This window comes from Panthera leo, chromosome D2 (assembly GCF_018350215.1).
Source record: "Panthera leo isolate Ple1 chromosome D2, P.leo_Ple1_pat1.1, whole genome shotgun sequence".
Lineage (NCBI taxonomy): Eukaryota > Metazoa > Chordata > Mammalia > Carnivora > Felidae > Panthera > Panthera leo.
In genome coordinates, this window is record NC_056689.1 from 8,957,245 (window position 1) to 8,984,086 (window position 26,842).

At 40.4% G+C, this 26,842-nt stretch overlaps 1 protein-coding gene across 12 annotated transcripts in view; it reads left to right on the plus strand.

The window, feature by feature from the left end:
- Positions 1 to 26,842, plus strand: part of LOC122201673 (zinc finger protein 37A-like) — a 141,801-nt gene that overhangs the window by 30,331 nt on the left and 84,628 nt on the right. For 2 of the 12 annotated variants that reach the window (XM_042907539.1, XM_042907538.1), the window contains exon 5: positions 14,948 to 17,683. The exons of 9 other annotated variants lie outside the window; for them this stretch is intronic. In XM_042907539.1, coding sequence (XP_042763473.1) covers positions 14,948 to 17,193 — 2,246 coding nt within the window. In that variant the 3' untranslated portion in view covers positions 17,194 to 17,683. Of the gene's footprint in view, positions 1 to 14,947; positions 17,684 to 26,842 lie in introns of those variants that run through there. One more of the 12 variants, XM_042907540.1, reaches the window with a different exon arrangement.

Consider the following 26,842-nt stretch of genomic DNA (forward strand, 5'->3'; position numbering starts at 1 on the left):
ATAGTTATATGTCTCATGCATTTAAAAAGTAGCACTAGGGGCGCCTGGGTGGCGCAGTCGGTTAAGCGTCCGACTTCAGCCAGGTCACGATCTCGCGGTCCGTGAGTTTGAGCCCCACGTCAGGCTCTGGGCTGATGGCTCGGAGCCTGGAGCCTGTTTCCGATTCTGTGTCTCCCTCTCTCTCTGCCCCTCCCCCGTTCGTGCTCTGTCTCTCTCTGTCCCAAAAATAAATAAAAAAACGTTGAAAAAAAAAATTTAAAAAGTAGCACTAGAAAGAGATACTTCTGCGTATTAACGCTGTGTAGTGGTAAAAAATGACCATGGAAATTAGAGCAGAGTTAAATTGTGCTGCTTTAAGAAGAGTAGCCAGTGGAGACCTAAAGTAGGAGATCAGCCACCATTAGAGCCGGATTTGAGTGAAATGTTTGTGTGAGTTGGGCGGTTTCTGCCTCTTCTCAGCAAGGGGAATAGCACCCACTAAGCCAATGAGCAGGAATGTGTTTGGTGTTTTTTGGGAAATAGCGAAAAAAAAAAAAAGTACAATGGCCAAAGGGGAGTGAGTGATTGATGAGTGTGGGACAGGAAATGACGTCAGGCAGTTGTGGTCCACAAGGTAAATATCATAAATCTTATTAAAGATTTTAATATTATCCTTATTAGTATATTTTGGTTAATACACAATGTGTGGTTTATGTTTATAAGATCTTTCTCGCCCCTGGAGAAGATATTGGGAAGAGCATAAGCACTACAGATGTCGCTAGAGGACGCTTGTCGTTTTCCTTTAGGGTGATTATGGTCAGTCCAGATTGGAAGGCATGGAGGTAACGAGAGGAGCGTGGATTCTCTCTGTGTCGGGAAGAAGAGTAACAGAAAGGGAAGAGAGGGTGGGACTTGAAGGATTTTAAAGAATAATGGTTGAAAACTTCCCAAGTTCGGCAGAAGACCTAATAGTATTCATTGAAGAATCTGCGTGAACTCCAAGTAAGAAAAATGCAAAGGGATCCACGCCAATGGCATGTCATGATTACATTTCTAAAAACAAGAGAATGTTTCAAAGTAGCCGGAGAGAAACATCTCCTTTTCTTTGGAAATGATAGTGGATGTTTCAGTCAAAAGCATGGAAGCTAGAGGGAAACGATGCCTTTTTTTCTGAGTACTGAAGGAAGAGAACTTTCAGACAAAACTGGTATCTTATGAACATATATTCATGAAAGGAGAGCTGAAGTTATCATACAAAGGAAAACTAAGAGAAAATGTTGGGAAACCTTTTACTTATTTATTAAAAAATTTTTTTGTAACATGTATTTACTTTTGAGAAACAGAGAAAAAGCACAAGCAGGGGAGGAGCAGAGAGAACGGGAGACACAGAACCCAAAACAGGCTCTAGACTCTGAGCTGTCAGCACATAGCCCGACATGGGGCTCAAGCTCACAGACCATGAGATCGTGACCTGAGCCAAAGTCAGACGCTCAACCCACTGACCCAGCCAGGTGTCCCTAGCAAACTTAACTTGTAAAATGGCTAGAGGAACTCCTCTGAATAGAAAGGAAATAACACAAGAATGTTGGAACTTCAGAAAAGAATGAACATCGGAAGTGGAAAAAATAAGGATAAATATAATGGAGTTTCCTTCTCATTATTTTCTGAAATCATATTTGATTGTTGAAGCAAAATGTAGAAATATCCTATGATTTGATGCTCCATGTGTGGGGAAAATATATAATTCCATTTAAAAGATATAATAAAGGGATTTGGATGGAATTGAAGTTTTACATTTCCCTTGAGTTGGTAAAATGTTGATCTGAGAAGAATGTGATGAATCATATATGTGCCTTTTACCTAGAAATGGACTCAAATACCTCGAGCAACCACCAAAAAAATGTATGACGTGGTACACTTAGAAATACTCTCAAGTAGTTACCTGTATAATCCTTGGCAAAATATTCGCAAGTAGAAAACAGTGGTGTATAAACAGAATCCTACACCGTGACTGAGTGGTTTATATTCAGAGCATGTAAAAGTGGTTCAGCATTCCAGAAACAATCAGTATAATGTACCATAGGCTGACAAAGATGCTGTTATACATAAAATTGCTTTATTAATTTCCTTTCAGATTGTTGATTGCAGTTGCATAGAAACCCACCTGATTTGGGGGTGGTTATATTGTGGCTTACAGCTTTTCTGAATTTATTTATTACCTCGAGTGGCCTTTTTGTAAATTCCTAGGGATGATTTGTAGTTAGAGGGAACTTTTCCACTCTTTCTTTAAGGCCAAAGAATTGTTTCCTTAATCCCAAAAGCAGATGGTCGCTCTTGGAAGAAAAACTACAAATAATTCTTAGGAATATAGATGCAGAGCTGCAAATAAAGTCCAACGGTGTAGGAAAAGAAATATATGCCATGCCGAATTAGGATTTATTCCAAACCTGCAAGCTCATTCAACATTCAAAAATCAATGAACATAATCCATCCCATCAGTAAACTGCAGAAAGAAAAATTGTATGATCCTATCAATTGATGCAGAAGAAGCATTTAACAGAATCCATGTATGATTAAAATTCAGCAAACTAGGAATAGAGAATTTCCTCAAGTTGATGAAAAACATCTACCAAAAAATCTGTTAACATCACATATAATAAAGAGAAACTGGATGCTTTCTCTCTAAGATCAGGAGCAAGTCAGGGCCATCCAGTTTCACCACTCTTATTTGACATCATAGTAGAAATCCTAGGTAATGCAACAAAACAGATATGAAAGGTGACAAGGGAAGAAATAAAACTCCTCTTTTTGCAGAGATTCAATTGTCTAAGAATCCTAAAGTGGCACACTCCTACAACATAGAAGTCATTTATAGGAAGGTTGCCAGATACAAGCTTAATATTCAATAGGCATTTGCCTTATTAATATTTTAGTTGTAGTTGTCTTTGTATTGGTGAGTTGTAAGCGTTCTTTACATATTCTGTATATCAGTCCCTAATTAGGTATGTAGTTTGCAAGTATTTTCTCCTGTTTCTGGGTTGTCATTTTACTATTTTATCTGTGCGCTCTGCAGCAAAAGAGTTTTTTGTGTCATGAAATACAGGTTATCTGTTCTGTCTTTTGTCACTATTGGTTTTGGTGTTGTATCTAAAAGGGCTGTGTCTATCCCAAGGACAGAAAGATTCATTCCTATATTTTCTTTAAGTAAATGGTTGTTACATTTAGGTCTGTTACCCACTTTTGTGTATGTTGTGAGAAAAGAGTATAATTGTTTTGCATGTAGATATCTAATTGCCTCAGCATCAGTTGTTGATAAAGGTGTGTGTGTGTGTGTGGTCTTGACAATACATCGTTTTGATATACACACACACTCACGCATCCATTTCTCCTACCCCCAAACCCATACCTCTGTCAACCGACAGTATGTTCCCTGGATCTGTAACATCACTGTGTTTGTGTTTTTCATTTTTCAAATTCCATGTAAGCAAGATCAAACAGTATTAGTCTTCCTTTGTCTGACTTCTGTGACTTTGCATAATGCCCTCGGGATCCATCCATGGTGTCCCCAAATGGCAAGATTTCATTAATTTTTATGACTGCGTAATATTCCACATGTATATCATATTTATAATATGTATATATACATAATACATACATATGTAAAACATACAAAATATAGTATGCATAATGTGTTTAACTTATAACTATGTATTCTTCATTTGTTTATATAGTGCTACAGTGAAAAAACATGTGTATGTCTTTTGAGGCTAGTGTTTTCATTTTCTTCAGATATATACCCGGAAGTGGAATTACTGGATCACATAATAGTTCTATTTTTAATGTTTTGAGGAACTGCCATGTTGTGTTCTATGGTGGCAGCACAGTTCACCCTCCCACGAAGAGTACCTAAGGGTTTCCTTGTCTTCATATCCTTATAAACACTTGTTATGTTTTGTCTTTTTGAGAATAGTCATTTCGGTAGGTGTGAAGTGCTATCTCATTGGGGTTTGATTTGCATTTCCCTGATGATGAGTGTCGTAGAGTACTTTCTTCAAGTACCTGTTGGCCATCTGTATGTCTTCTTTGGAAAAATGTCTATTCATATCTTCTGCCCATTTTAAATCAAATTTGATTTTTCTTATTGAGTAATATTAGTTGTGTTTTGGACATTAACCCCTTATCAGATAAATGGTTGCAAATCGTTTCTCCCATTCAGTGGATTGTCTTTGATTTTATTGATGGTCTGCTTTGCTTTTTAGTTTGATGCAGTCCCACGTGCTCATTTTTGCTTTTGTTGCCTTTGTATTTAGGGTCAAATACAAAAACTTATTGCCGAGATTGATGTGTAGCCTACTGCCTGTTTTCTTCGAGGACTTTCATAGTTTCAGGTTTTGTGTTCCAGTCTTCAATCCATTTTGAGTTAGAGTTTGTGTATGGTGCAAGATAGCGGTTTAATTTTACTCTTTTGCATGTGGCTGTCCGTATTTCCTAACACCGTTTATTGAAGTGGTGACTGTCCTTTCCCTATTGTATATTCTTGGCCCCTTTGTCGTAGATTAGTTGACTTAGATGTGGGTTTATTCCTGGACTCCCTGTTCTCTTGCATGGATCCGTGTGTCTGGATTTATGCCAATAGCATACGGTTTTGATTACAGTAGCTTTTTGGTATAGTTTGAAATCAGCAAGCATGCTACCTTCTGCTTTCTTGTTCTGTCTAGTTGATTTCTAGTTTCATGCAGGAAAGATGCTTGATTGGGTTTGGGTCTTCTTAAATTTGCTAGGATTTGTTTTTTTGTCTTAATATATGGTCCATCCTTGAAAATTGTTCATGTGTACTTGAGAATTTTTCTTTGTGGATGAAATGTCTGTAAAGTCCGTCTGGTCTAATGGGGCATTTTAGGACAATGTCAATTTTAAGTTGACAACAACTGAAGATTGTACATATTCTAAAGTTATGTGTTTGTATCCCCCCCCTCCTTGTTTTATAGTTTTGATGTCAATTCTTGTATCTTTTAATCTTCTGTATGTCTTAACTAATGATTATAAGTAATTATGGTTATTTTTTGTACTTTGGTCTTTTATGTTTCATACTGCTTTTGTAAGTGATTAACCCACTGTCTTCACAACATTAGGATATTCTGAATTTCACTATATATTTGTTTTTACCAGTGAGATTTATACTTTAATATGTTTTCGTGTTGCTAATTTGTATTCTTTTGTTTCAGCTTAAAGAAGTCCCTTTAACATTTCTTGTGAGGCTTTTCCGGTGTTGGTGATTCTAAATGAGAGCTTTGCTGTGTATTGTTGTCCAGTAAAGGTTTTTCTTTTCCCATTCTTTGAATATACCATGCCACTGCCTTCTGACTGGAAAAAGTTTCTGCTGAAGGATCTGATAATCTTACGAGAGTTCCCTTTTCTGGAACCAGTTGTGGATTTTTTGCTACTTTTAACATTCTCTCCGTGTCTTTAATTTTTGGCACTCCATCTCATAATGTTTTTGGTGTGGGTTTTTTGAATTCATCTTACATGGAAATTTCTGGGCTTCCTGGATATGGATTTCTTTTTTTCCCCCCAATTTGGGGAAGTTTTCGGCTATTATTTCTCTCAGTGAATTTTCTGCCCCTTTCTTTTTCATCCCCTTTTGTGATTTCTATAATGCAAATGTTGGTCTGCTGTATATTGTCTCATATGTCTCTTAAGCTGCGTTCACTTTTCCCCCTGCTCTCATTGGGTGAGTTCCACTGTCTGACTGCAGATTACTGATTCATTCTGCCTCATTGTTCTGCTATTGAATTCCTCTAGTATTTTTCAGTTGTCTTACTGTATTTTCTGTTTGGTACTTTCTTGTACTTTCTTCATGTTGAGGTTCTCACCGTGTTCATCTCTTTTCTCCTGAGTTCGATGAGCATCTATATGACTATTATTTTGAACTTCTTATTAGGTAAATCACTTGTGTCCATTCCATTAAGAACGTTATTCTTAGGTTTTTTCTTGTTCTTTCGTTTTGAACACACATTTCTTTGTGCATTTTTCTTGATTGTCTGTGTTGGTTTGTGTTCGTTAGATAAAACAGCCACCTCTCCTAGTATTGGAAGAATGGCCTGGTGTAGGTGATGAACCTTGTCATTCGACCCTGACTTAGCTCTTGGTTGCCTGTCAAATTTTCATGTTGTCTAACCAGCCTCTTTTATTTGTAGTGGCTTTCAGTAGTTGAGGGTGTTCCAAGACCTGTCACTGTCCCAAGGGGAGGATCTCACTCAGCATCTAGATTCAGGCTGATTGGAAGGGAGATCTTCAGACGGTATCTCTTAAAGTATGCAAATGTGTACAGTCCTGTGAGACTGGAAGCAGAAGTGATGCTGGCCACCAGAGCTGGGGAAGCTAAAAGTGTTCACTAGTAGTAGGCGCCCAAGTATGGTGGAGGAGTATACACACTGCTTTCCAGAAGACCCTGGCGAGCTGGAGTGAGGCAGAGGGAGAACGCGGAGAGAAGATACCCTCCAGCTCGAGTGAATCAGAGGGAGAGTGCACTGTTGGTGCTCACTTACCATCGTCGGATGATAAACCCGCCTTGCGTTAGTAGGATAAATCTCACGGGGTCTTTGTGTGCAATCCTCGTAATGTGTTATTCGATAACATTTGCTAGTATTGTGCAGAGTATCTGTGGGTCTGTATTCCAAAGATGTTGCTCTTAGTTGTTTTAGACATTGAACTGTAGTCGTCTTCTCTCATCATGTCTGAGTTTAGTGCCGATGTAATATAAGGCTCATATAATTAGGTGGGAGGTGTTCTTTTCTATTGTTTGCAGGAGTGTTTGAATAATTAATATTTATTTAAACGAGTTTAAAAATTCACCAGTGAAACCATCTGGACCTGGGCTTCCTTTATGGGCAGTTTTCAAATGACTGCAGTGTGTTTACTTCTTACACTTTTTTTCAGATAGCTTATTTCTTCTTGAGTTGTTATATTTTTTCCGATTCTAGGAATTTTTGTATTTCAGCCAAGTTATCAAATTAGTTGACATACAATTCAAAACATTCACTTACAATTGTTTTTGTAGCGTAGAAAACATTCCAGGTTTGTAATGTGAGTACATTCTATCCCTAGCGTGTATACTGCCTTTATTCCACAACTTCAGTAATTTAGTTCTTTCAGATACGTTTATTTATTTTTGAGAGTGTGCACATGAGAGTGAGCAGGGGAGGGGCAGAGAGCAAGAGGGAGAGAGAGAATCTCAAGCAGGCTCCACGCTGCCAGCACAGAGCCCAATGCGGGGCTCAATCATGCAAATCATGAGATCATGATCTGAGCCGAAATCAAGAGTTGAATGCTCAACTGACTAAGCCACCCACCCAGGCGCCCCATAACTTCAGTAGTTTGACTGTTATGTCTCTTATTTCCATGTCAGCCTATAGTTTAGTCATGTTTATTGATATTTTAAAAGAGTCATCTATCGCCTTTCTTTTCTGGTTTATTAATTTTTACTCTTCTCTCATTTCCCATCCCTGCTTGCTTTGGATTTATATTACTTTATTTTCCCCATTGTTATCAGTTGTATAAGGCAGATTATTGATTTGGGATTGTTCTTTTTTAATGTGGTTTTTGCAGGATAAATTGACTTCTAAGTACTGTAGTACTGTTTTGTGTGTGTCTCAAGTTTTTGTATATTTGGTCTTCATTTTTACTCAAAGTGTTTTCTTAAATTTCCTGGATATTTTTCCCCTTTATTTTATTCAGAGATGCATTGTTTAATGTCCTCTTTGTGAGTTTTCAAAATTCCTTTATATGATTGATGTATAATTTCCTTCCATTTTGGTGGGAGAACCTTTTAAAATGTATTCTGGGGAACCTTTCGTATGTACTTCTGAAGAATGTGTAATCCTCTCTTTTTGCGTGGAGTGTCTTATATATATTTGTTAGTCTGGTTACCTGATAGTGTTATTTTTATCTTTTTTTCCTCCTATTTGTATTCTAGCAGTTTTTTTATCCATTACTTAATGTGGAATTTTAAAGTCTTTAATTATTGTTGTGTGTATTTTTCCTTTGAATTTTATCAGTATTTACTCTAGTTTCATCGTCAGCAACGTAGAATTATGTGGATTTACGTCTCCTTTACTGATGGACTGTTTTCATTATATAATGTCCCACTTTATCTCTAATAACGTATTTTGTGTTAAAGTATATTTTGTCAGATATTAATATAGTTCATTAATTCATTCATTAATATGAGTTCATTAATTCATTAATATTCATTAATATTAATTCATTCATTAATAGGAATCTAAGTGTGTCTCATGTAGACAGCTTGTGTTTGGGACCTGACAATTACTGCTTTTTGATTGGATTTCTAAATCCATTCCCAGTTTTCTGTTATTGGTATGACTGGATTTACTCTTGCCATTTTGCGTTTTATGTTTATCTGCCTTATGCCTTTTTGGACCCATAGTTCAAACAAGTACCTTGTTTTTCATTAAGTGAATGTGTTTTAGCACAGTATTTAAATTCTTCAATGACCTTTTCACTTAGTTATTTTCGTAATGGTTGTTATTAAAATTTCCCTAAGAAATGCACCCTAACAGACTCCACTTCAGATTTATACCCCCTCATCTACAGTGAAATATAGAAATGTATTCATATATAGTTCTATTTCTTCTACTCTATTTTTGTGATATTACTTGTATACATAGTAGATCTGTATATGTTTAAATTCCAACAATACATTGTTGAAATGCTACTTTATGTTCTGAGATCAAGACCTGAGCTGAGATTGAGATCAAGAGTCAGGTGTTTAACCGGCTGAGCCACCCAAGTGCTCCTCTTCTCTTACTTTTGGGTTTTGTTTTCTCTTTCCTAGTTTTTAAAGGTGGACACAGCTGTAGTAATTGAAAACTTTCTTACTTAACACAAGTATATTTTTGTGTGTATGTATGTATCTCTAATACAAATACATATGTGAAATTTCTTTTTTTGAAATACGTATTATAAAGTATATTTAAGATATGTATATATTTCATACATTGAATTTTGTATATATGTGTGTACACACATCTAACACACACGTATTAAATTTGTGTCAGATAAGATGGACTATCACAAACTAATGGCCAACACAAGTACATTTTTGTGTGTATGTATATATCTCTAGCACAAATACATATGTGAAATTTCTTTTATATGGAGTATGTATTATATACAACATATTTAATATATGATGTATAAATTTCATGTGTGTGTACACACACATATATCTAACACACCTCTATGAAATTTGTGTCGGATAAGGTGACCATCACAAATTAATGGCTTCAGCTGCTTCCTGTTTAAGAATCTAGAAAAAAAAGGAACAAATTAAATCCATAGTAAGCAGAAGAAAGGAAGTAATAAAGATAAAAAGTGATGTAATTCAAATCAGAGGAATAAATGAGAAAATTAGTGAAACCAAAAGCTGGTTCTTTTAAGGTCAGTAAAATTGACAGATTACTATTATTTTTTTTAATGTTCATTTAGTGCAAGCAGGGGAGTTGCAAAGAGAGAGGGAGACGCAGAATCCGAAGCAGGCTCCAGGCTCTGAGTTGTTGGCACAGAGCCCGACGCTGGGCTCTCACTCACAAACTGCCAGATCATGATCTGAGCTGAGGTCAGACGCTTAACCAACTGAGCCTCCTAGGTGCCCTGAGACAAATTATTAATGTCAAGAATAGGAGTGGCAATATCACCAAATATTCTACAGATACTACAAGTCAAATAAGGAAATATTATGCCTCTAACTTTATGAATTCAACGTTTAGATGAAATGGACAGTTTCCTTCAAAAAAACAACTACTAAAGCTCACTTCAGAAGAAATAGATAGCTATTCCGCAAAGAAGACCCAGGGGCTTCATTAGTGAGTTCTGTCACATGTGGAATAACACAAGTTTTACTAAACTCTTCAAGAAAATCCAGGAAAAAAGGTATACTAATTCATTCGTAGGCCAGCATTTTCCTAACACTGAAAATGGAGAAAGACAGTACAGGCATACCTAGGGATACGTTAACAAATTTCAGAACCTATGTGGAAAATTTTTAAAGAGATAATTTTGATGAAACTCATTTTCATGATAGCTATACCTCTGATTATGGAGGATTTTGTAGTGAAGGGAGGAGTTTTGTGTAGCCCAGAAGCACATAGATATTTGCAAGCTGTTGCTCCTCTTGAATGGATTATATGATGGGTGATGTATCATTGGAGGGTTTTCCTGAGTGTGATCATGTCTTCATTCTTAGGAAATACATGCTGACATGTTTGAAATAACAGGTCATGATGTCTGCACTTAAACCAAATAGTTCATGGTCAGAAAGCCTTTATATAAAGTAAATGTGGCAAAAATTTAACAATTTGTGAATCTAGGTGGAAAGGATGCAAGTGCGTGTTTTATGGCTCAGGCAAACTCGATATTTTCTTATGTGGAAATTATTCTCTTTACATTTTGTTTCTTCCAAGATAAATTTGGTAAGTGGTATTTTGTTAGTAAATTAGTTGCTACATTTCTTGCAGATGTATTTGTATCAAGTTGAACAAAAATAGCCTTTAAGATTTTTTCATACCATGTTTCAATGGTAGTTTCTTCCTTAATTTTTTTCTCAGTTTGCACACTTGAGATTTCATTCCCTTGTTTTTGTTGAAGAGGTTAGCCTATGATTTGCCTCCTTTGTTTCTTTGCAAAGAACCAGCTTTTTTTTTCAGACTTTATTTATCTCTACACTCAAGTGGGGCTCAGACTCCCAACCCCGAGCTCCAGAGCTGCACACTCCACCACCTGAGCCCACCAGGTGACCCCCAAAGAACCAGCTTTTTGACTTACCACTTACTCTACTGTTTTTCTGTTTTTTGTTCATTAACTTGTTTTTTTTTTAATGTTTATTTATTTCTGAGTTTTGAGAGAGAGCACGATCAGGGGATGGGCAGAGAGAGAGACACACACACACAGAATCTGAAGCAGGCTCCAGGCTCTGAGCTGTCAGCACAGAGCCTGACATGGGGCTCGAACTCACCAACCGTGAGATCGTGACCTGAGCCGAAGTCGGACGCCTAACCAACTGAGCCACCCAGGCACCCCTGTTTCATTAACTTCTAATCTAAGTAAATTGTCCAAAGGTGAAAAAAGACCTGATGCACATATTCAGAGGGACCATCAGGAACCTGGGAAAACTGACCTGGAATGGTTCACTCTAAGATATGCTTTACTAAAACTACTGGACCTTAAACACAGAAGGCTCGAACTCATGTACTGTGAGATCATGACCTGAGCCAAAATCAGTAGTTAGATCCTAAGCTGACTGAGCCACTCAGGTCCCCTTATCCATATTATTTTAAATTTATTCTTGTATTCATGTGTTTCTGCCTTTATTGCTTCCCTCTTTGTGCTACTTCTTTCTTTTATATTACTGTTGCCTTTTTCTAGTCTTTTACTTTTTGAGTTAAGGATTCACTTGTTTTTCATTCTTTTTCACCGATGCAAAACATTTAATGCTGTGAAATCTCTGATCCGTATATGTGTCCCACATAGACTCGTAAGTAATATTTTCACTAGTTTTTTTGGTTTAGAACTTTGGCTTTGGTTTGTTTCCTTTTTCACCAAAGAGCAGTTTACTAGAGGATTGTTTGCTTTTGAAGTCCTGGTGGAAGAAGCTTGTTCTTCCCCAATAACAACTTCTTTTTTTAAAAATATTTTTTAATGTTCATTTATTTTTAAGAGAGAGAAAAGGGCAGAGCATGAGCTGGGGAGGGGCAGAGAGAAAGGGAGACATAGAATCCGAGGCAGCCTCCAGGCTCTGAGCTGTCAGCACAAAGCCCGACGCGGAGCTCCAACCCACGAACTGTGAGATCATGACCTGAGCCAAAGTCAGACGCTTAATCGACTGAGCCACCAGGCGCCCCATTCCTGAATAAGTTCTAGTTTTAGTGCATTGTTCCCTGAGCATGTTACCTTTATCAGGTTTTTTTTTTTTAATGTTTTGTGCACCCTTGAGATATAAGTATATTTTGTATTATAAGTTTTAATATTAGAAAATTACATATGGGTCATAATACAAGTCTTCCTGATGTCGTTGCATCTTCTACACCCCGACATTGTGCTTTCTGGTCGCTCTTGAGATACTCTTTTTATCAGTGTGTTTTATTTTTTTCCTTGCTTCTCTGAGTTCTTCATGAAGGTTGTTTGGTCTTTCGATACTCCTCACTGTTATTTGTACATTCAAAGTGTGGATGTTAGCCTTGTAAAGTGTTTTGTTTTTGGTTTTGATTTTTTGGGTTTTTTGTCTATCCTGCTAACTAGATTCTATCTGTTTCCTTACTGTTTCCCTTTGCCTGGAATAATATTGACCATTCCTTTGTTTTTAGCTTTTTGAGTCATTTTCTGTCAGTGTGTTTCCCCTTTGCAGCAGAGATTTGATATTTGTAACCCATTTGAAGTCATTTTATTAAGTGGTGAGTTAAGCCCATTCACATTTACTACCAGGATTCCTGTCTGGTCTCATATCTGTCATTTTGTTAACATTTCATGAGTATCATATTCCCTGAACCATTCTGTTTCGTCTTTTTGTTCATTTTGAAGGAGTCCATTAGAAACTTTAGATGTTTTTGTTCTAGTGGTTACTTTTACAGTAACGTCTTTTATACTGGCTTTAGTTGCTCATTTCCTTATTTAACCTTCCATTTGGTTTTCAGCTTTTAGTGACCGTTAGAGTGTTTAGTGACCTTCTTTAGACTATTCCATGGCTCTCACTTAGCTTACTGTTATTTCTTCTCCTTTTTCCTGTTTCCTATAGGCTTTTATAGTTGCATTATTTCTGCTTCACTGGAATATATAGCATTTATATATATGTTACTCTTATATTCTTATTCTCAACTTTCTTTTGGTCTTAGTCCTACACTGCTCAGCTTTTCTGCCAGTGTTTCCTATCAAATCTCGGTTGCTTGAAGTTTGTCCTCTTCTAGAAGGTTCTGTGATTACATTATTACCTGATTTCTTGAATCTCTGATATGATCGACCTCTTCCCAGAGCCTGGATACTTTTAAAGGATCACGTGGCTGGGTATACAACCCTTGACTTCTACTTGGTTATTTGTTGAAAAGGTTGCTGCACTGACCTCACTTTGTTTATTGGTGACAAAGTCTCTTGCCCAATCTACATGTTTGTTTGCTTATTGAGACTTGATCTTTCTGTCCAGAGGAGACTTCTTCACTTTTAAGGTTTACAGTTTCCTTAAAGCATGTCTTAGGAAGGACTGTTTCAGGTCAGCTTTCCTGACAGAAAAGGAAAGTTCATGGTGGTCCTTAAAATATGTGGGTAAGATCTCTTTTTATTTCTGGGCAATTTTCTTAGATAATGGTTTTTAATACTGTATTTATTCCATTGTTTTCTTTTTTTCTCTTTAGAGACTACAGTCACACATATAATTTTAATTAAAAACATGTATTTTATTATTTTGTAGATCACCTGCTTTATCCAGAACTTTCTCTGTGATCCAGTTTTCTTTCTTTGGTTTTATTGTCATTCTTTTTTTTTTTTGCTCTATTGTCATGTCTTTTTTCATGCTGTTTATTAAAATTTCATTCAAGTCTCTTTTCTTTTTGTACTTTCTGTTAAATCTGCCTGGACCATTTTACCAAAAACACCACAGAGTGGGTGGCCTAAGTAACAAATTTATTTTTTCACACATCTGGAGGCTGTATGGCCAAGATGAAGGTATCCTCAGGGTGCCCTCGGGTGCCTTCTGGTGAGCCCTCTGTCTTCAGCTTGCAGACAGCACCTTGTGGCCCTCTCCTCACATGGCTTTTTTTCTGCAAACAGGGAGAGCAGGAAAGGGCTGGTGTCTCTTCGGCTTCTGATATGGATGTCTTTCCTGTCATTAGTGCTACACCCTGATAATGTAATTAAACCTCACGGCTTCAACATACGAATTTGGGAGGGGGACAGTTGAGCTCATAACCAGGTTCTTACAATTTGAGTCATATTCTAAGATCACTCTGGCCTTTTGACAATTGAATTCCTCACCCGATCAGCCCTTGCCTCCGTAGTTCCCATTAATACTCCAAGTCCCTTGTGTTGGAGTTCTCGGTGGTCTGAGCTGTCATCTGTCAGAACGAAGATGTCTGCTCCATATTTTCCCTCTCACGGTGGGACTTCTCCTCTGAGGGAGTGATTTTATTTGCATTTAATTATCTATACGTTCTAGGGGCGCCTGGGTGGTTCAGTCCGTTGAGCGTCTGGCTTCAGCTCAGGTCAGGATCTTACAGTTCCTGAGTTTCAGCCTCATGTCGTGCTCTGTACTACAAGCTCAGAGCCTGGAGCCTGCTTTGGGTTCTCTGTACCCCTCTCTCTGCCACTTCCTCGCTCATGCACTGTTTCTCTCTCTCTCAAAAATAAATATTAAAGAAAAAGAACTTTAATTATCTCTAAGTTCTCTGTCTCTTCCTCTACGTGTCGTTGCTACAGACTCAAACTGACTCTTTATATAGATGTGGACTCTATATCAGTTTCTTCTGTATTAAATGTTTATTTCCTCAGTGGTGGTTTGAAGTCAGTAGTATTTTGTATTTCCCAGTTATGCTGAAGTCACGGGTTGTCGATTGGTCATTTTATTTGCTCTCCGTATGTTGATCTTTAGAGGTATTTGGAGGATAGATGGAGGCGTTCCAAATTTAGTAGCTGCCGTTACTCCTCAGACGTCGGAATGCAGATGTATGGTTGTAGTAGTTTCCTCTCCTTTCTTCCACCATGCCAGGCCTTTTGTTTCTTGTTTCCATTTTTGTATTTTCATGTCCAACAGAAGAAATCGAAAAAATAAGTACTTATAGTTATTTTCTTCCCTGGGGACTAGACAAGAAATCAAAATCCACTAAAACATAGGGCATTTGTATATATGTTGCATTCCAGAAGAAATGAGTTAGTATTTATGTGTACGGTTAATTTTTCTTATCTTTAGAAGTCTGGGAAACTGATCACAAGAAAGGAAGGAGCCGAGAAAACCAGCATAAACCTGTGAGGGAAGTTGCATCCATCAGTAAGAAAACGCTGACCAAGGAACGTGATATTGTAATAGGAAAACCATTTAACCTGGACACAAATTCGTTTCCTTCCAGAGAAAGCCTCTGTCAGTGTGATTCATATGGAATGAGTTTCAGCTGTATTTCTGAATTGTGTATCAATAAGAAAAGACGTTTGGGAGAAAAGACTGGTGAATTTAGTGCCTATGGAAAATTGCTACTCAGTATTAAACACGAGAAAACTCCTACTAGCGAGAAAAGTGAATTTTTTAAACATGGGGAAACTTTCAGTCAGGATGAGGACCCTGTTGATCGTGAGAAGATTCAAAGTGTAGAGCAAAATTTTGAATATTACATGTATCAAGAAACCTTCCCCGAAAAGGCAACATTGAGTACGTACAAGAGAGCGATCACTGAAGAGAATCACTCTGAATGTATTGAATATGGGAGAACCTTCTTTCCTGACTCCTCTTTCCTGTTACGTCACCTGAATGCCTCCGAAGAGAATCACTGTGGACTGCGTGGTTGTGGGAAATCGTTATGTGTGAAGTCTACCCTTTTGAAACCTCATGGGGCACGTATGAAACCCTCGGAGTGTAGTGAGAGTGGGGATCGTTTCCGGGGGGATTTGTGCCTTCCACAACTTCAGAAAACTCATACAGGAGAGAAACACTTTGAATGCAATGAATGTGGGAAAGCGTTTTGGCATAAGTCCCACCTCACTCGACATCAGAGGATACACACAGGAGAGAAACGCTTTCAGTGTGATGAATGTGGAAAAACTTTCTGGGAGAAGTCAGACCTCACGAAACATCAGAGATCACACACGGGGGAGAAGCCCTATGTGTGCAACGAATGTGGTAAAGCCTTCAGCCACAAGTCAGCCCTCACGATACACCAGAGAATACATACAGGGGAGAAACCCTATCAGTGTAGCGCGTGTGGGAAAACTTTTTACCAGAAGACAGACCTCACCAAACACCAAAGGACACACGTAGGGCCGAAACCCTATGAATGCTGTGAATGTGGGAAATCCTTTTGGATCAATTCACACCTTATGCTGCATCAGAGAACTCATACAGGGGAGAAACCATTTGAATGTCCTGACTGTGGGAAATCTTTCTGTCGGAAGTCACATCTTATACAACATCAGAGAACCCACATAGGGGATAAGCCCTACAAATGTAATGTATGCGGGAAAACTTTCTACCACAAGTCAGTTCTCACCAGGCATCAGATAATTCATACAGGGTTGAAACCTTATGAATGTTGCGAACGTGGGAAAACGTGTTTGAAGTCTGCCCTCACAGTGCATCAGAGAATTCACACAGGGGAGAAACCCTTTGTGTGTCCTGAATGCGGGAAATTCTTCAGCCATAAATCCACCCTCTCTCAACATTACAGGACACATACAGGGGAGAAACCGTTCGAGTGTCATGAATGTGGAAAAATCTTCTATAGTAAATCGTCCCTACATAAACATATTAGGATACACACAGGGGAGAAACCCTACGAATGTAATGTATGTGGGAAAACGTTCTGCCAGAAGTCTCAGCTCACTCAGCACCAGAGAATCCACATAGGAGAGAAACCCTATGAGTGTAATGAATGTGGAAAGGCTTTCTGTCACAAATCAGCTCTAATTGTGCACCAGAGAACTCATAGAGCAGAAAAGCCCTATAAATGTAATGAATGTGGGAAGTCTTTCTGTGTGAAGTCAGGACTTACTTTACATCACAGAAAACACACAGGGGAAAAACCCTATGAATGTAATGAATGTGGAAGGTCTTTCTGTGATAAGTCAGCTCTAGTTGTGCACCAGAGAACTCATAGAGAAGAAAAGCCCTATAAATGTAGTGAATGTGGGAAATTTTTTTGTGTGAAGTCAGGACTTATTTTACATCAGAGAAAACACACAGGAGAGAAACCTTACGCATGTAATGACTGTGGGAAATCCTTCAGTCACAAATCATCCCTCACAGTGCATTATAGGGCTCACACAGGGGAGAAATCTTGTCAGTGTAATGAATGTGGGAAAATTTTTTACCGTAAATCAAACCTTGTTAATCATCAGAGGTCACACACAGGCGAGAAGCCCTATGAATGTAACACATGTGGAAAGCCCTTCTCTCAGAAGTCAAACCTCATTGTACATCAGAGAACACACACACAAGAAAAACCTTAGGATTGCAGTGGGTCTTAGGAATGTTGAGCTGTGGTTAAGCAGTCACTACACTTCAGAGAACTCACGTAGAGGAAGCAATGTCGATATCCTGAATGTTGAATAACTTGCGTCCACAAACTGGCCTTATTTTACCCCGAAGTAGACTGCAACACATAAAGGACAGTCTTGTTAGGTAACATTCCTTTGAATGTCCCCTAGCAAATGTGGGTATAAAACCTTGCAGATTTTTTGATTTTGTCATTTGTTTTTAGCAAAAATACAAACTAGGTTATGTCAGAATTTCTACTAAGGAGAAATCTTTCAGTTTGAGACATACAGCTTGAAGATTCTCTTTAGAGGTAATATAACATTGGAAATTGTGTTGTAGTTTTGATGCCATATTTGTCTTAGGAAACCTAAGAATTTGTAATTTATAGATGAATATTGTGTGTTGTACAAACAAGCAAAAAAAAAAGTAGTAAAATGAAATAAAAGAAGTTGCAGTAATACATAGATTTCTCATGTGCCCTTCTCTGAGCTTCCTCTTAAGATATTTTACATAACAAAGGTATATTCTCGAGCAGAAATACGGATGGTACCTTAATACTAAGTCACATACTGTCATTCACACTTCAGCGGTTTTTACATGCACTTTGTGTTTATGTGAAGTTTTACAAACTGTTGTCGCTTATAGTTTGAGTACCCGTGAGCACAGGCTACAAAATCAAAAAGGAATCTGGAATCTGTATTGTATTAGGGTTAAAAAAGGAACCAAGATTTCACCACAAGCAGGTCCCTTGTGTTAATAATACCCTTTCTGCAACCCTATCCTGGCAATTCATGTGAGTATGAAGTTTTTAAAACAGAGACAAATTGAATAATTAGGGCAACAGCGTTAAATGCTTATGTGAAGTATCCCTTAAGTTTGCAGGACTCCTGTTTCTACAAACGGTACCTTCTATTAACTGTGTCTCTTCCATATGTGTAGTGGAATTTAATATGATTGTGAATTGAAACTAGACACTCCTAGTTCAGCATCTCCCATGTATGTCAGGGCCTGGAGGAACCTCTGGAAAGGAGGCCCCCAAAGCTAATATGTAACCACTTAAAATACGTAAAATATCAAAATGGTAAATAAAAAGTGCTCTGTGCAGAGGGATATCTAGTCTATGATCTCATTTTCCCCTCTCACCCTTGGTCCTTTCAAACTGCCTTGAGTGTATTTATGTGAATCCTCCAGCCCTCAGCCTCAATTTTTAACAAACACCTGTAGGTAACTGCCCTCTAAGGCAGTCTTCAGAATAGAAGCCACAGACAGGCTGTATGTCACTCAGGGTTGTAAATTAGGCTGTAAAATCACAGGTCCAGTGTACCCAGAAACATATCTGGGCTCATGGGATTTTGATTATATGAGAAGGTGGGTTGAGACTGGAGCAGAGCCAGAGTAAGGTCAGAGTGAGGCTTTTATGGACCGACAGGTGTAAAGGTGGTATACTACATTTCATTATCCGATTTCATAAATCAGGTTACACAAACTAATGATCTTAAATTGCACAGATACTCTAAGCTTTCATCTTAGAGAAGTAGAAGAGAGCTAATTAAATCCAAAGTAAGGAAAACAAATGAAATAATAAGAATTAGAGCAGAAATCTGTGAGATCTTTGAAAAGACAAAACCAATACACCAAAAGTTAATTATTTGAAAAGGTCAATAAAATTGATAAACCTTCGGTTAACTAAGAAAAAAGAAAAGATACAAGCTGCCAATGTCAGAAGTGAAAGAAAGAACAACTGATAACATGGACATTAGAAGGATAGTAATGTTACAGACAACTCTGCCCACAAATTTCATAACCTAGATCTATTCCTTGAGACACACAATCTGCCGAAACTCACAGAAGTATAAATTTGTATAGGCAAATATCTATTAAGAAAATTGAGTTCATCCTTAATCTTCCAAATCAGAAAGTTCAGGCCCAGATGTGTTCACTGGTGACTTCTAGCAAACACTTAAGGAAGGAAGAAATGATACCAGTTCTCTACACCTCTTCCAAAAAGTAGGAGAAGAAATCCTTCCTAACTCATTCTGTGATGCTTATTATAGTAGCAAAAGCGGGCAGAGACATTATAGGAAAGGAAAGCAACAGGGGTGCCTGGCTGGCTGAGTCAGTAGAACATGTGACTCTTAATCTCGGGGTCCTGAGTTCGAACCCTAGGTTGGGTGTGATTAAAAAAATTCTGAAAAGGAAAGCTAGATGTCTATATGTCTCGGAACATAGATGCTGAGATCCTCAACAAATCATCACAAAGTTGAATCCCACAATATATAATTACGTGCCATCACCATGTGGGATTTATTCCAGGGGTGCTGTGCTGGTTCAACATTTGATAGTCGGGTAGTCCCTGTCGCATCAAGAGGCAAAAGAAGAAATAATCATATGATCTTATCAATAGGTGCAGAAGAGCCTTTCACAAAACGTTAACCCACATCCACAATAAGAAATCTCAGCAGGCTGGGAGTATGGGGAACATTAACTTGGTACAGAACATCTCCAACAGCCCTACAGCTAACGTTGTACTTTCATGGTGAGACACTAGATGCTTTCCCAGTGAGAAGAGGAGAGCAAAGAGGTCCCTGTCCCTGCTCTTTCACCCTCCTGGAAGTCCTCGCCGACAGAGCAAGACCAGAGAAGGAGAGAGACTTGGATTGGGAAGGAGGAGAGAAAACTGTGTACAGTCACACATAACGTGATTGCCCATGTAGGAAATTTCCAGGAGTCGACAATAAAACGCGCTGACGCGAGTTAGCCAGGTTTTAGGATACGGTGATTGGGTGGGTGGTACAAAGAAAGGAGCCGTTCGGTAACAGGAGACATGCAGGAGCCTTTACGTGCATATTGTTGAATGAGACAAGCCAATCGGAAAGGCTTTCCACCTTACATTGCCAGTTGTAGTGCGTTCTGGAAAGGCACGTGGGGAGACAGTAAAAGGATCGGTGGTCGCCAGAGGATTGAGGCAGGGGAGGGAAGGCTGAATAGGTGGATTATGGAGGGCTTTTAGGACAGTGGGAGTATGCTGTAGGATATCGTAGCGGTACATGGCGTGCGGGTCCTTTGCCAGTGCCCAAAAATGTAACATGGGGTAAGGCCTAATGTAAACTGTGGTCTTCAGGTAGTACTCCTGTATCAGCATTGACGCATCAGTTGTAACAAATGGACCACACTACTGCAAGATATGCATGATGGGGGGCTGCAGAGGGGGAGGAGTGAAGGGGTGTATAGGAACTCGACTTTCTGCTCCATGTGTCTGTAACTCTACGACTACGCTAAAATGTAAAGTGTGTGAAAGAAATGAATCATCCTGTCTGCCTATAGCAATATAGAGGAATCTCCGAGGGTGTTTCTTCTATAATTACGAAGTTAGAAACACAGTATTCAGTACCACTTTTCCCATGGTGGGAGGCAGAATGCATTCTCAGAAATCATATACTGACTATCACTAAAGCCTATTTTCAGCTGTAGCTTCCTGTTGTTTTAAGCCTCCTTGTCTTTTCTGCAAGTGCCGTAAATTTCTCACCTCTCTTCATAACATCTTGTTTCTGTACTAAGTTTCCGTTGGTCCCGTGTTCCTGCACTACAAATATAGTGGCCACTGATGAACATTTGAGCTGTGTCTATAGTCTTCAGAATATTTTTAATTACAGTAACTGTGGTCTGAAGTTAAGGCCCAGTGTCCTAGACTCTTGACATCTGAAACCAACATGGAGTGAACCCTCTGAGCAGGAGGCAGTTAACACAGTGGGCATGACTAAGAGGATGGTCCATCTAAGACCCGGGTCACCACGTAAGACCTAGTTCATCCAATTGTCATTAAGTGATTGTTGTTGACTAACGAGTTCTGAGATAGGACAAAGGCCACCTGGGACCGAGCTACCGGTTGCTGCAGACAGCCTCTTGCTGTGGACTGTGCTGCCTGCTTTGGGTGTCACTGTTTCCTCCCCTGGCAACAAGCTCTTGGCCCTAAGAATTGTTAATTGGCTGTACCCCAGGTGCCTGGGCTCCGGGTTCAGTCAGTTTGGCTGGTGTCGTGAGACGCTCCGCCTGTAGAGGCAGTGACGACACCGCACTTTAACTGGTGAGCATTTGAGCCCCAGGTACCCAGGGTCGAGGGTCTGGCTGGCACTCTCCGGTTACTGTGTACCGTGTGTTGGCCGTCCCCGGCTGTTGAGGGTACCCACGCTTACCAGTTTTTGTCATTGTGCCCCAGCGGGGAGGGCATGCAGATGGCCCTTGGTGAAAGTTTGGAAAGCTGGGCTGCCCTGGCCCCGGGAGCATGAAGCGTGCACGGCCCTCGGTGTGTGATGAGCTGTTGTTCACGTGCGGGCAGCGGCCGTCCCCATCTCTTGCTGCCCCTTCCCCTGCTGCCATTGCACACACGCCTCACGCCCGAGGGTGCTGAGGTGCACACCTGTGGTGTCCTGTGGCCCAGAGGCTGATGAGAAAGAAAAGGGGATGTCTTCCAAATGGCCAGAGGAAGGACCTCAACTGCGCTAATGCAGAACCCTCAGCCAGTGAACCTGGGGTTTGCGAGGCGCTGGGGTTTTTTCAGTACACCAAAGGACTACCCTTGGAGTCCTGGGGCTTGATGGCCTTGACCCTTGCCATGACAGAATGACCTTATTGTTTGTGAACCGTGACCCCAGAGAGATTGACTGGCATTCCCTGCGGGAAGCAGCAGCTGCCTATGAGGCGGACTGCCGGGCTGTGGTCCTTTTCCTTGTAACCACCCAGGCCCCCGCCACAGGTGTCAGGATGGCGACAAAAACTGAACGCTGTCACTTCACATGGCTAGAAACCCAAAATACTGTGAGGGAATTTGTAGAGAGAGAAATGAGAGAGAAGAAACCTGCACTGTTGCAAAAAGGCAGCCCTACGGAAGACATTCGGTCAACCGCCGGGTTATGGGCCACGCTTGCTCCTTGCAGCTGTGCTCTGCTGCCTCTGTTGAGAAAAGTTCTCATCCTCCTGCTCAGAGGGGAAAGCAGTCACCCTGTGCCACAGCAAAGGGGACCATTGGAATGCAGCGTAAGCCCAGGATCCTTAATCCGTATGAAGCAATGTAGCCGTTGCCATAGAGTGTGGGCTCTTGAGCCCGTAGAACCTCCCCGGAGGCTCTCTGGAGAAGGCAACTTGTACGTGCGATCAGAGTGAATAGAAACCCCCCTGACGTATATTGAGTGACAACAAAAAGGAAAGAATTGGCAAGAAAGAATGAGGGGTGGGAGGAACGTAGGTACAGGAAAAGGAAACAAGGAAGTGACAGAAATGAAGGTGCACAGATTGCCCCAGCTGGGAGTCCAAACTATACGAAGATAACTTATGCAACAGAAGATCAAAGGGCACTAACTGGCTTTTGTACCTTCACTAGATCGTTTGTGAAATGACTTAAATATCTGCTGAAACGCACCGTTGACAAATTGTCATGACCTTACACAAGGCTTGAATTACAGCTGTATTTGGGCCTTCGGCTAAATTTGATCATATCATTCCCTAAAATCTTAGAGGAGTTACTGACCTCAAAATGGAGTGCGGGTGACTGTTTCCTCAGAACTTATATGTTGAACTGCAGTCCTCAGTGTGATGGTCTCTGGAGGTGGGGCCTTTGGGATGTGATGAGGTTATGGGGGTAGAGCTCTCATGAATGGGAGTAAAGCCCTCACGAGTGTTGAGCGAACGCCTTTGGCTTTTGCACAAGTGACGACAGAGCAATAGGACAGCTATCTGCGAACCAGGAGGCAGGCCCTCCCCACGTGCTGATACCGCTGGCCCCTTCATCTGTCTTGGACTTGAGGGCCTCCAGAACTGTGAGAAATAAATTTGTGTTGTTTGTAAGCCACCCGGGCTGTGTTATTTTTTTTTTTACCGGTATGAACAACCTGAGACATTCGGATGAGTAGGTATGTTTTCTCCTAACCCACAGAACTATTGCCTGAGTTCTCCGTGGTCACAGCACCCATTGACTTAATTATAGCCCATTCCCATGGTGGGTTCCAGTCGAGTGAATATGAACTTTTGGCACGTAGAATTTGGGTTGTCAGAAGGGGACCCCCGTGTACTGTATGTCCCGGTTGAAAGCATGGTAACCACCTGTTCAGAGACGAAGTGCTTATCACTGCTGCTTCTCCATTTAGTACTCCAGTTTACTGCGTTCTTAAACTTGGAAATAGTGTTGGCATGTCACAGTGGGTTACCGCATCCTCAATGCTGTGGCCAATTGTCCAGGACCCAACACCACTGTTCCCGAAATAACTGCCTTCGTCTAAGCAGCAACCAGTCCGTATTTTGTTACTATGGGTTTTGCCAGTACATTCTTCCCAGTGCTGTTTTCAGCAGCCTCAGCCACTGTTTGCCTTCGCCTCCAAAGGGGCCCGGTACACCTTCAGCAGGCTGCCAATGGGATATCCCAGCAACTCTTTGCCATTGCACATAGTCTTTGCAGGCGATACCTTAATTGCACCCAGATTTCTTCAGGAACCCAGGTATGATATATTGATGACCTCATCCTCCAAGGAGATCCTTCACCCATGTATTAGGCGTTCACATACAAAAGTTGTGATAATTCATTTTCCCATACATACTGCAAAGATCCACCTCAGGTAAATTCCCTGAAAATTACTTGTAAACCTGGGACTGTTGCATCCCTGTCACTGTGATGAAACTGCTACTGACTGTTCTTTGTCTTGTGTGTTCTTAGCACACAGAACGTTGATACAAATGTGTCTTTTCTTCTTGAGTTCTGCAAGGAACATATTCCCCACTTAAACAGTTTACTCAGTTTTATTGATGGCTTTATCTTCAATTGGCCCAACTTCTATAGGGCCCCCTCCAAAAACAGGCTCTAGAATCAATCCACATTGAAGTCAACAGGCACTCCTGTGAGTGCCCTTCTTCACTGCAGAAACTTTGCCAGTATCCCCCCATTCCTCTTGGAGTTTGTAGACCCCCCCCAGGGTGGCCATAGGTTGCCCAGTGGCTTCTAATGCAAGAAACTACCTTCTTCAGCCTTGCAGTAATCCCCATTGGAGCATCAGTTGTTGGTCATATACTTGGTGCCCCAGCACAAAGAGGCTCCCTGAGCCTGGGGACCCTCCATACCCAACTGCCTGTTGTAGCTTGAGTCATGGAAGCAGTACCTTGCAAGCATGGTTACTGACGCTTCTTGCTGCATGATGGAGCCAAACGTGGGGTCTCTGGCGTATCCCAGCTGCAAGGGGGCTGTGCTCTTCTGCTTCATTCAGCCCATCTGTGGTGCTGGAAAATGTCCCCCATCTCCCGGACCCCGTTACCGGGACAGCCCCTTGGAATGAACTGAATGAGCAGCAGTAGCAGTTCTTAGACTTCACAGATGCCATCATCATCCTGACATGTGATGGAGCTCGGGGGAATGTTGCTGGCTTTCATCCCTTATCCAGGATGTCCCTGATGAAGGGAAGGACCCAAGAGTCTGCATAAGTGGTCCTCTTAAGACTGGAGCCTCTGGCCAACAAGTGGCCCCATCTGCAAATTTTACGTACTCTTGGGCCATTAACCCAAGAGGTGCCCCACCGTGGGGTAAGGAATTCTGGAAATGTCTTGCCTCACAGTACAGCCTGAATGTAAATCACGGTAACAGATGTTTCTCCAGGTCCTATGGCTATGATACAGGAGCCGACCAGGATATTCCTGTTCCCTTCCTAGTTCCAGACGTTACTGATAGTGACCAAGGCACTCCTGTCACTTCTCAGTATGCACAATCCTGGGCTCTTGAAAAAGGCGTTCGTAGAACGTTCGCTTCCCCTGTAAGCCGCCGGCGTTTTGTTTAATAGACCACCTCTCGCAGGTGGGATGCGAGTACACCTGTGCAAGTGTCGCTATTTAAAGTGCCTGCTCAGTGCTGAACTTAGACAAATGCTCACAATTCTTGCAGTAGTGCTCATACTTTTGCAGTTAATAAAACCTCAGGAAGTTTGAGATGTTTTCAACCTCCCAGCTCCCCTGCATCTTCCGTTGGGGAGATAAAGAAGGCACTATTAAGTGGTCTCCTAAGTGTAAAGGTTTCAAAACATATTTGCAAATCTTTTGACCCTTATCTCATTGAGAGGGAAGTTCTGTGTGTCCCCGCCCCCCACCCTTTCTAAAGTATATTTATTTGTGAGAGAGAGGGTGGGGGAGCGACAAACGGTGGGGAGATAAAGAATCCCAACCAGTCTCTGCATCAGCAGTGCAGAGCCTGAAGTGGGGCTCAAACTCATAAATCATGAGATGATCTAAGCCAAAATCAGGAGTTAGACTTTCAACTGACTGAGCTACCCAGTCGCCCTTGTGTCCCTTCCTTTTGAATGTGGGCACGTTTGTTACATGACCTGAGCCCAAGTTGGATGTTTAACCAACTGAGCCACTCTGGTGCCCCTGTTAAATTCATTTCTAAGAACTTTTTGTTTGTTTTTGTATTGTTCATTGCTAATGTGTACAAGTTCATTTGATATTAATATATTGATCTTGTATCCTGCAACAGTGTTGCAATCATTGATTAGTTCTGATGTTTGTTGTCATGTTCCTAAGTATATTCTACATGGAAAGTCATGTCATCTGCAGACAGAGTTTTACCACTTTATTTCCAATCTGGGTGACTTTTATTCCATTTTATTGCCTAATTTCCCTTTCTAGGACCTTCGGTTCGACATTAACCGTAAGTGGTAAGAGTGGTGTAAGGGCATATACAAATGAAAAATAAGAGGCTTAATATTCTGCTAAAAATGAAGAGATATCCCTCCTTGTAGATTATTTTCTTTGAAAGTTGTAAATTCTTTGTCTGCGCTTTTGAGAATGAACCATAAATCTTCTTAAATGTCTCTTGGCAGTTTTACAGCCTAGAATGTCTTTCCCAAGGACCTCAGAACCATCTGTTTGAAATGTAATAGGGAGCTGGCACTTCTGTCTCCCAGAGTCTGTGAGAGGGTAGAAGCCTAAACTTTGGTGGTTGGGGTCTTGATCCAAGTTGCAAAACTACCTCCTGTCATAAAGATAGGAGAAGCTTGGTTTTTTAACTTGTAAAACCAATAAACTAACACAGGTGGTCATCCAATTACCAGGCAAATTTAGGGCAAACAATGTGTGATAAATGATGATGTGAAGTCCTCCTACTTGAGAAGTAGTTATTGTTTATTTTTGCAACATTTATGTGATGGGATGTATCTGCTTGGCTATAAAAAAGGGTGAGATTTCTTTCTGTCCTTGGATTGTCTTTGAGATATATCCCGCCATTCAATGATAAGATTGTTTTCTTTGTCTGCTGCCTGAGTGGTTAAGTTTTCTAGGTTCGGAGAAGATTTATTTTAAATTAGATTTCCCTAACAATTTTGGCGATAAGGATGGTGATTCCTGACCACTCTAATGCTAAATCGGGTATGCTTTCTCATCAATGAATGTCTGAAAGGACGAACGAAATAAGAGAGGTATGATACTGTCGATGTTACAATATAAATAGAACACAGACTGTCTCTGGAAGAAATTCTGCAGGTGCATTTTGCAGTAGAAGAAACTGCTAGGAGAGCCAATTCATCAGGGAAATGGAATTAATGAAAGAGGTGTGCATTTAGATTCTTAGCATTCATTTCGGATAAGCAATGAGTC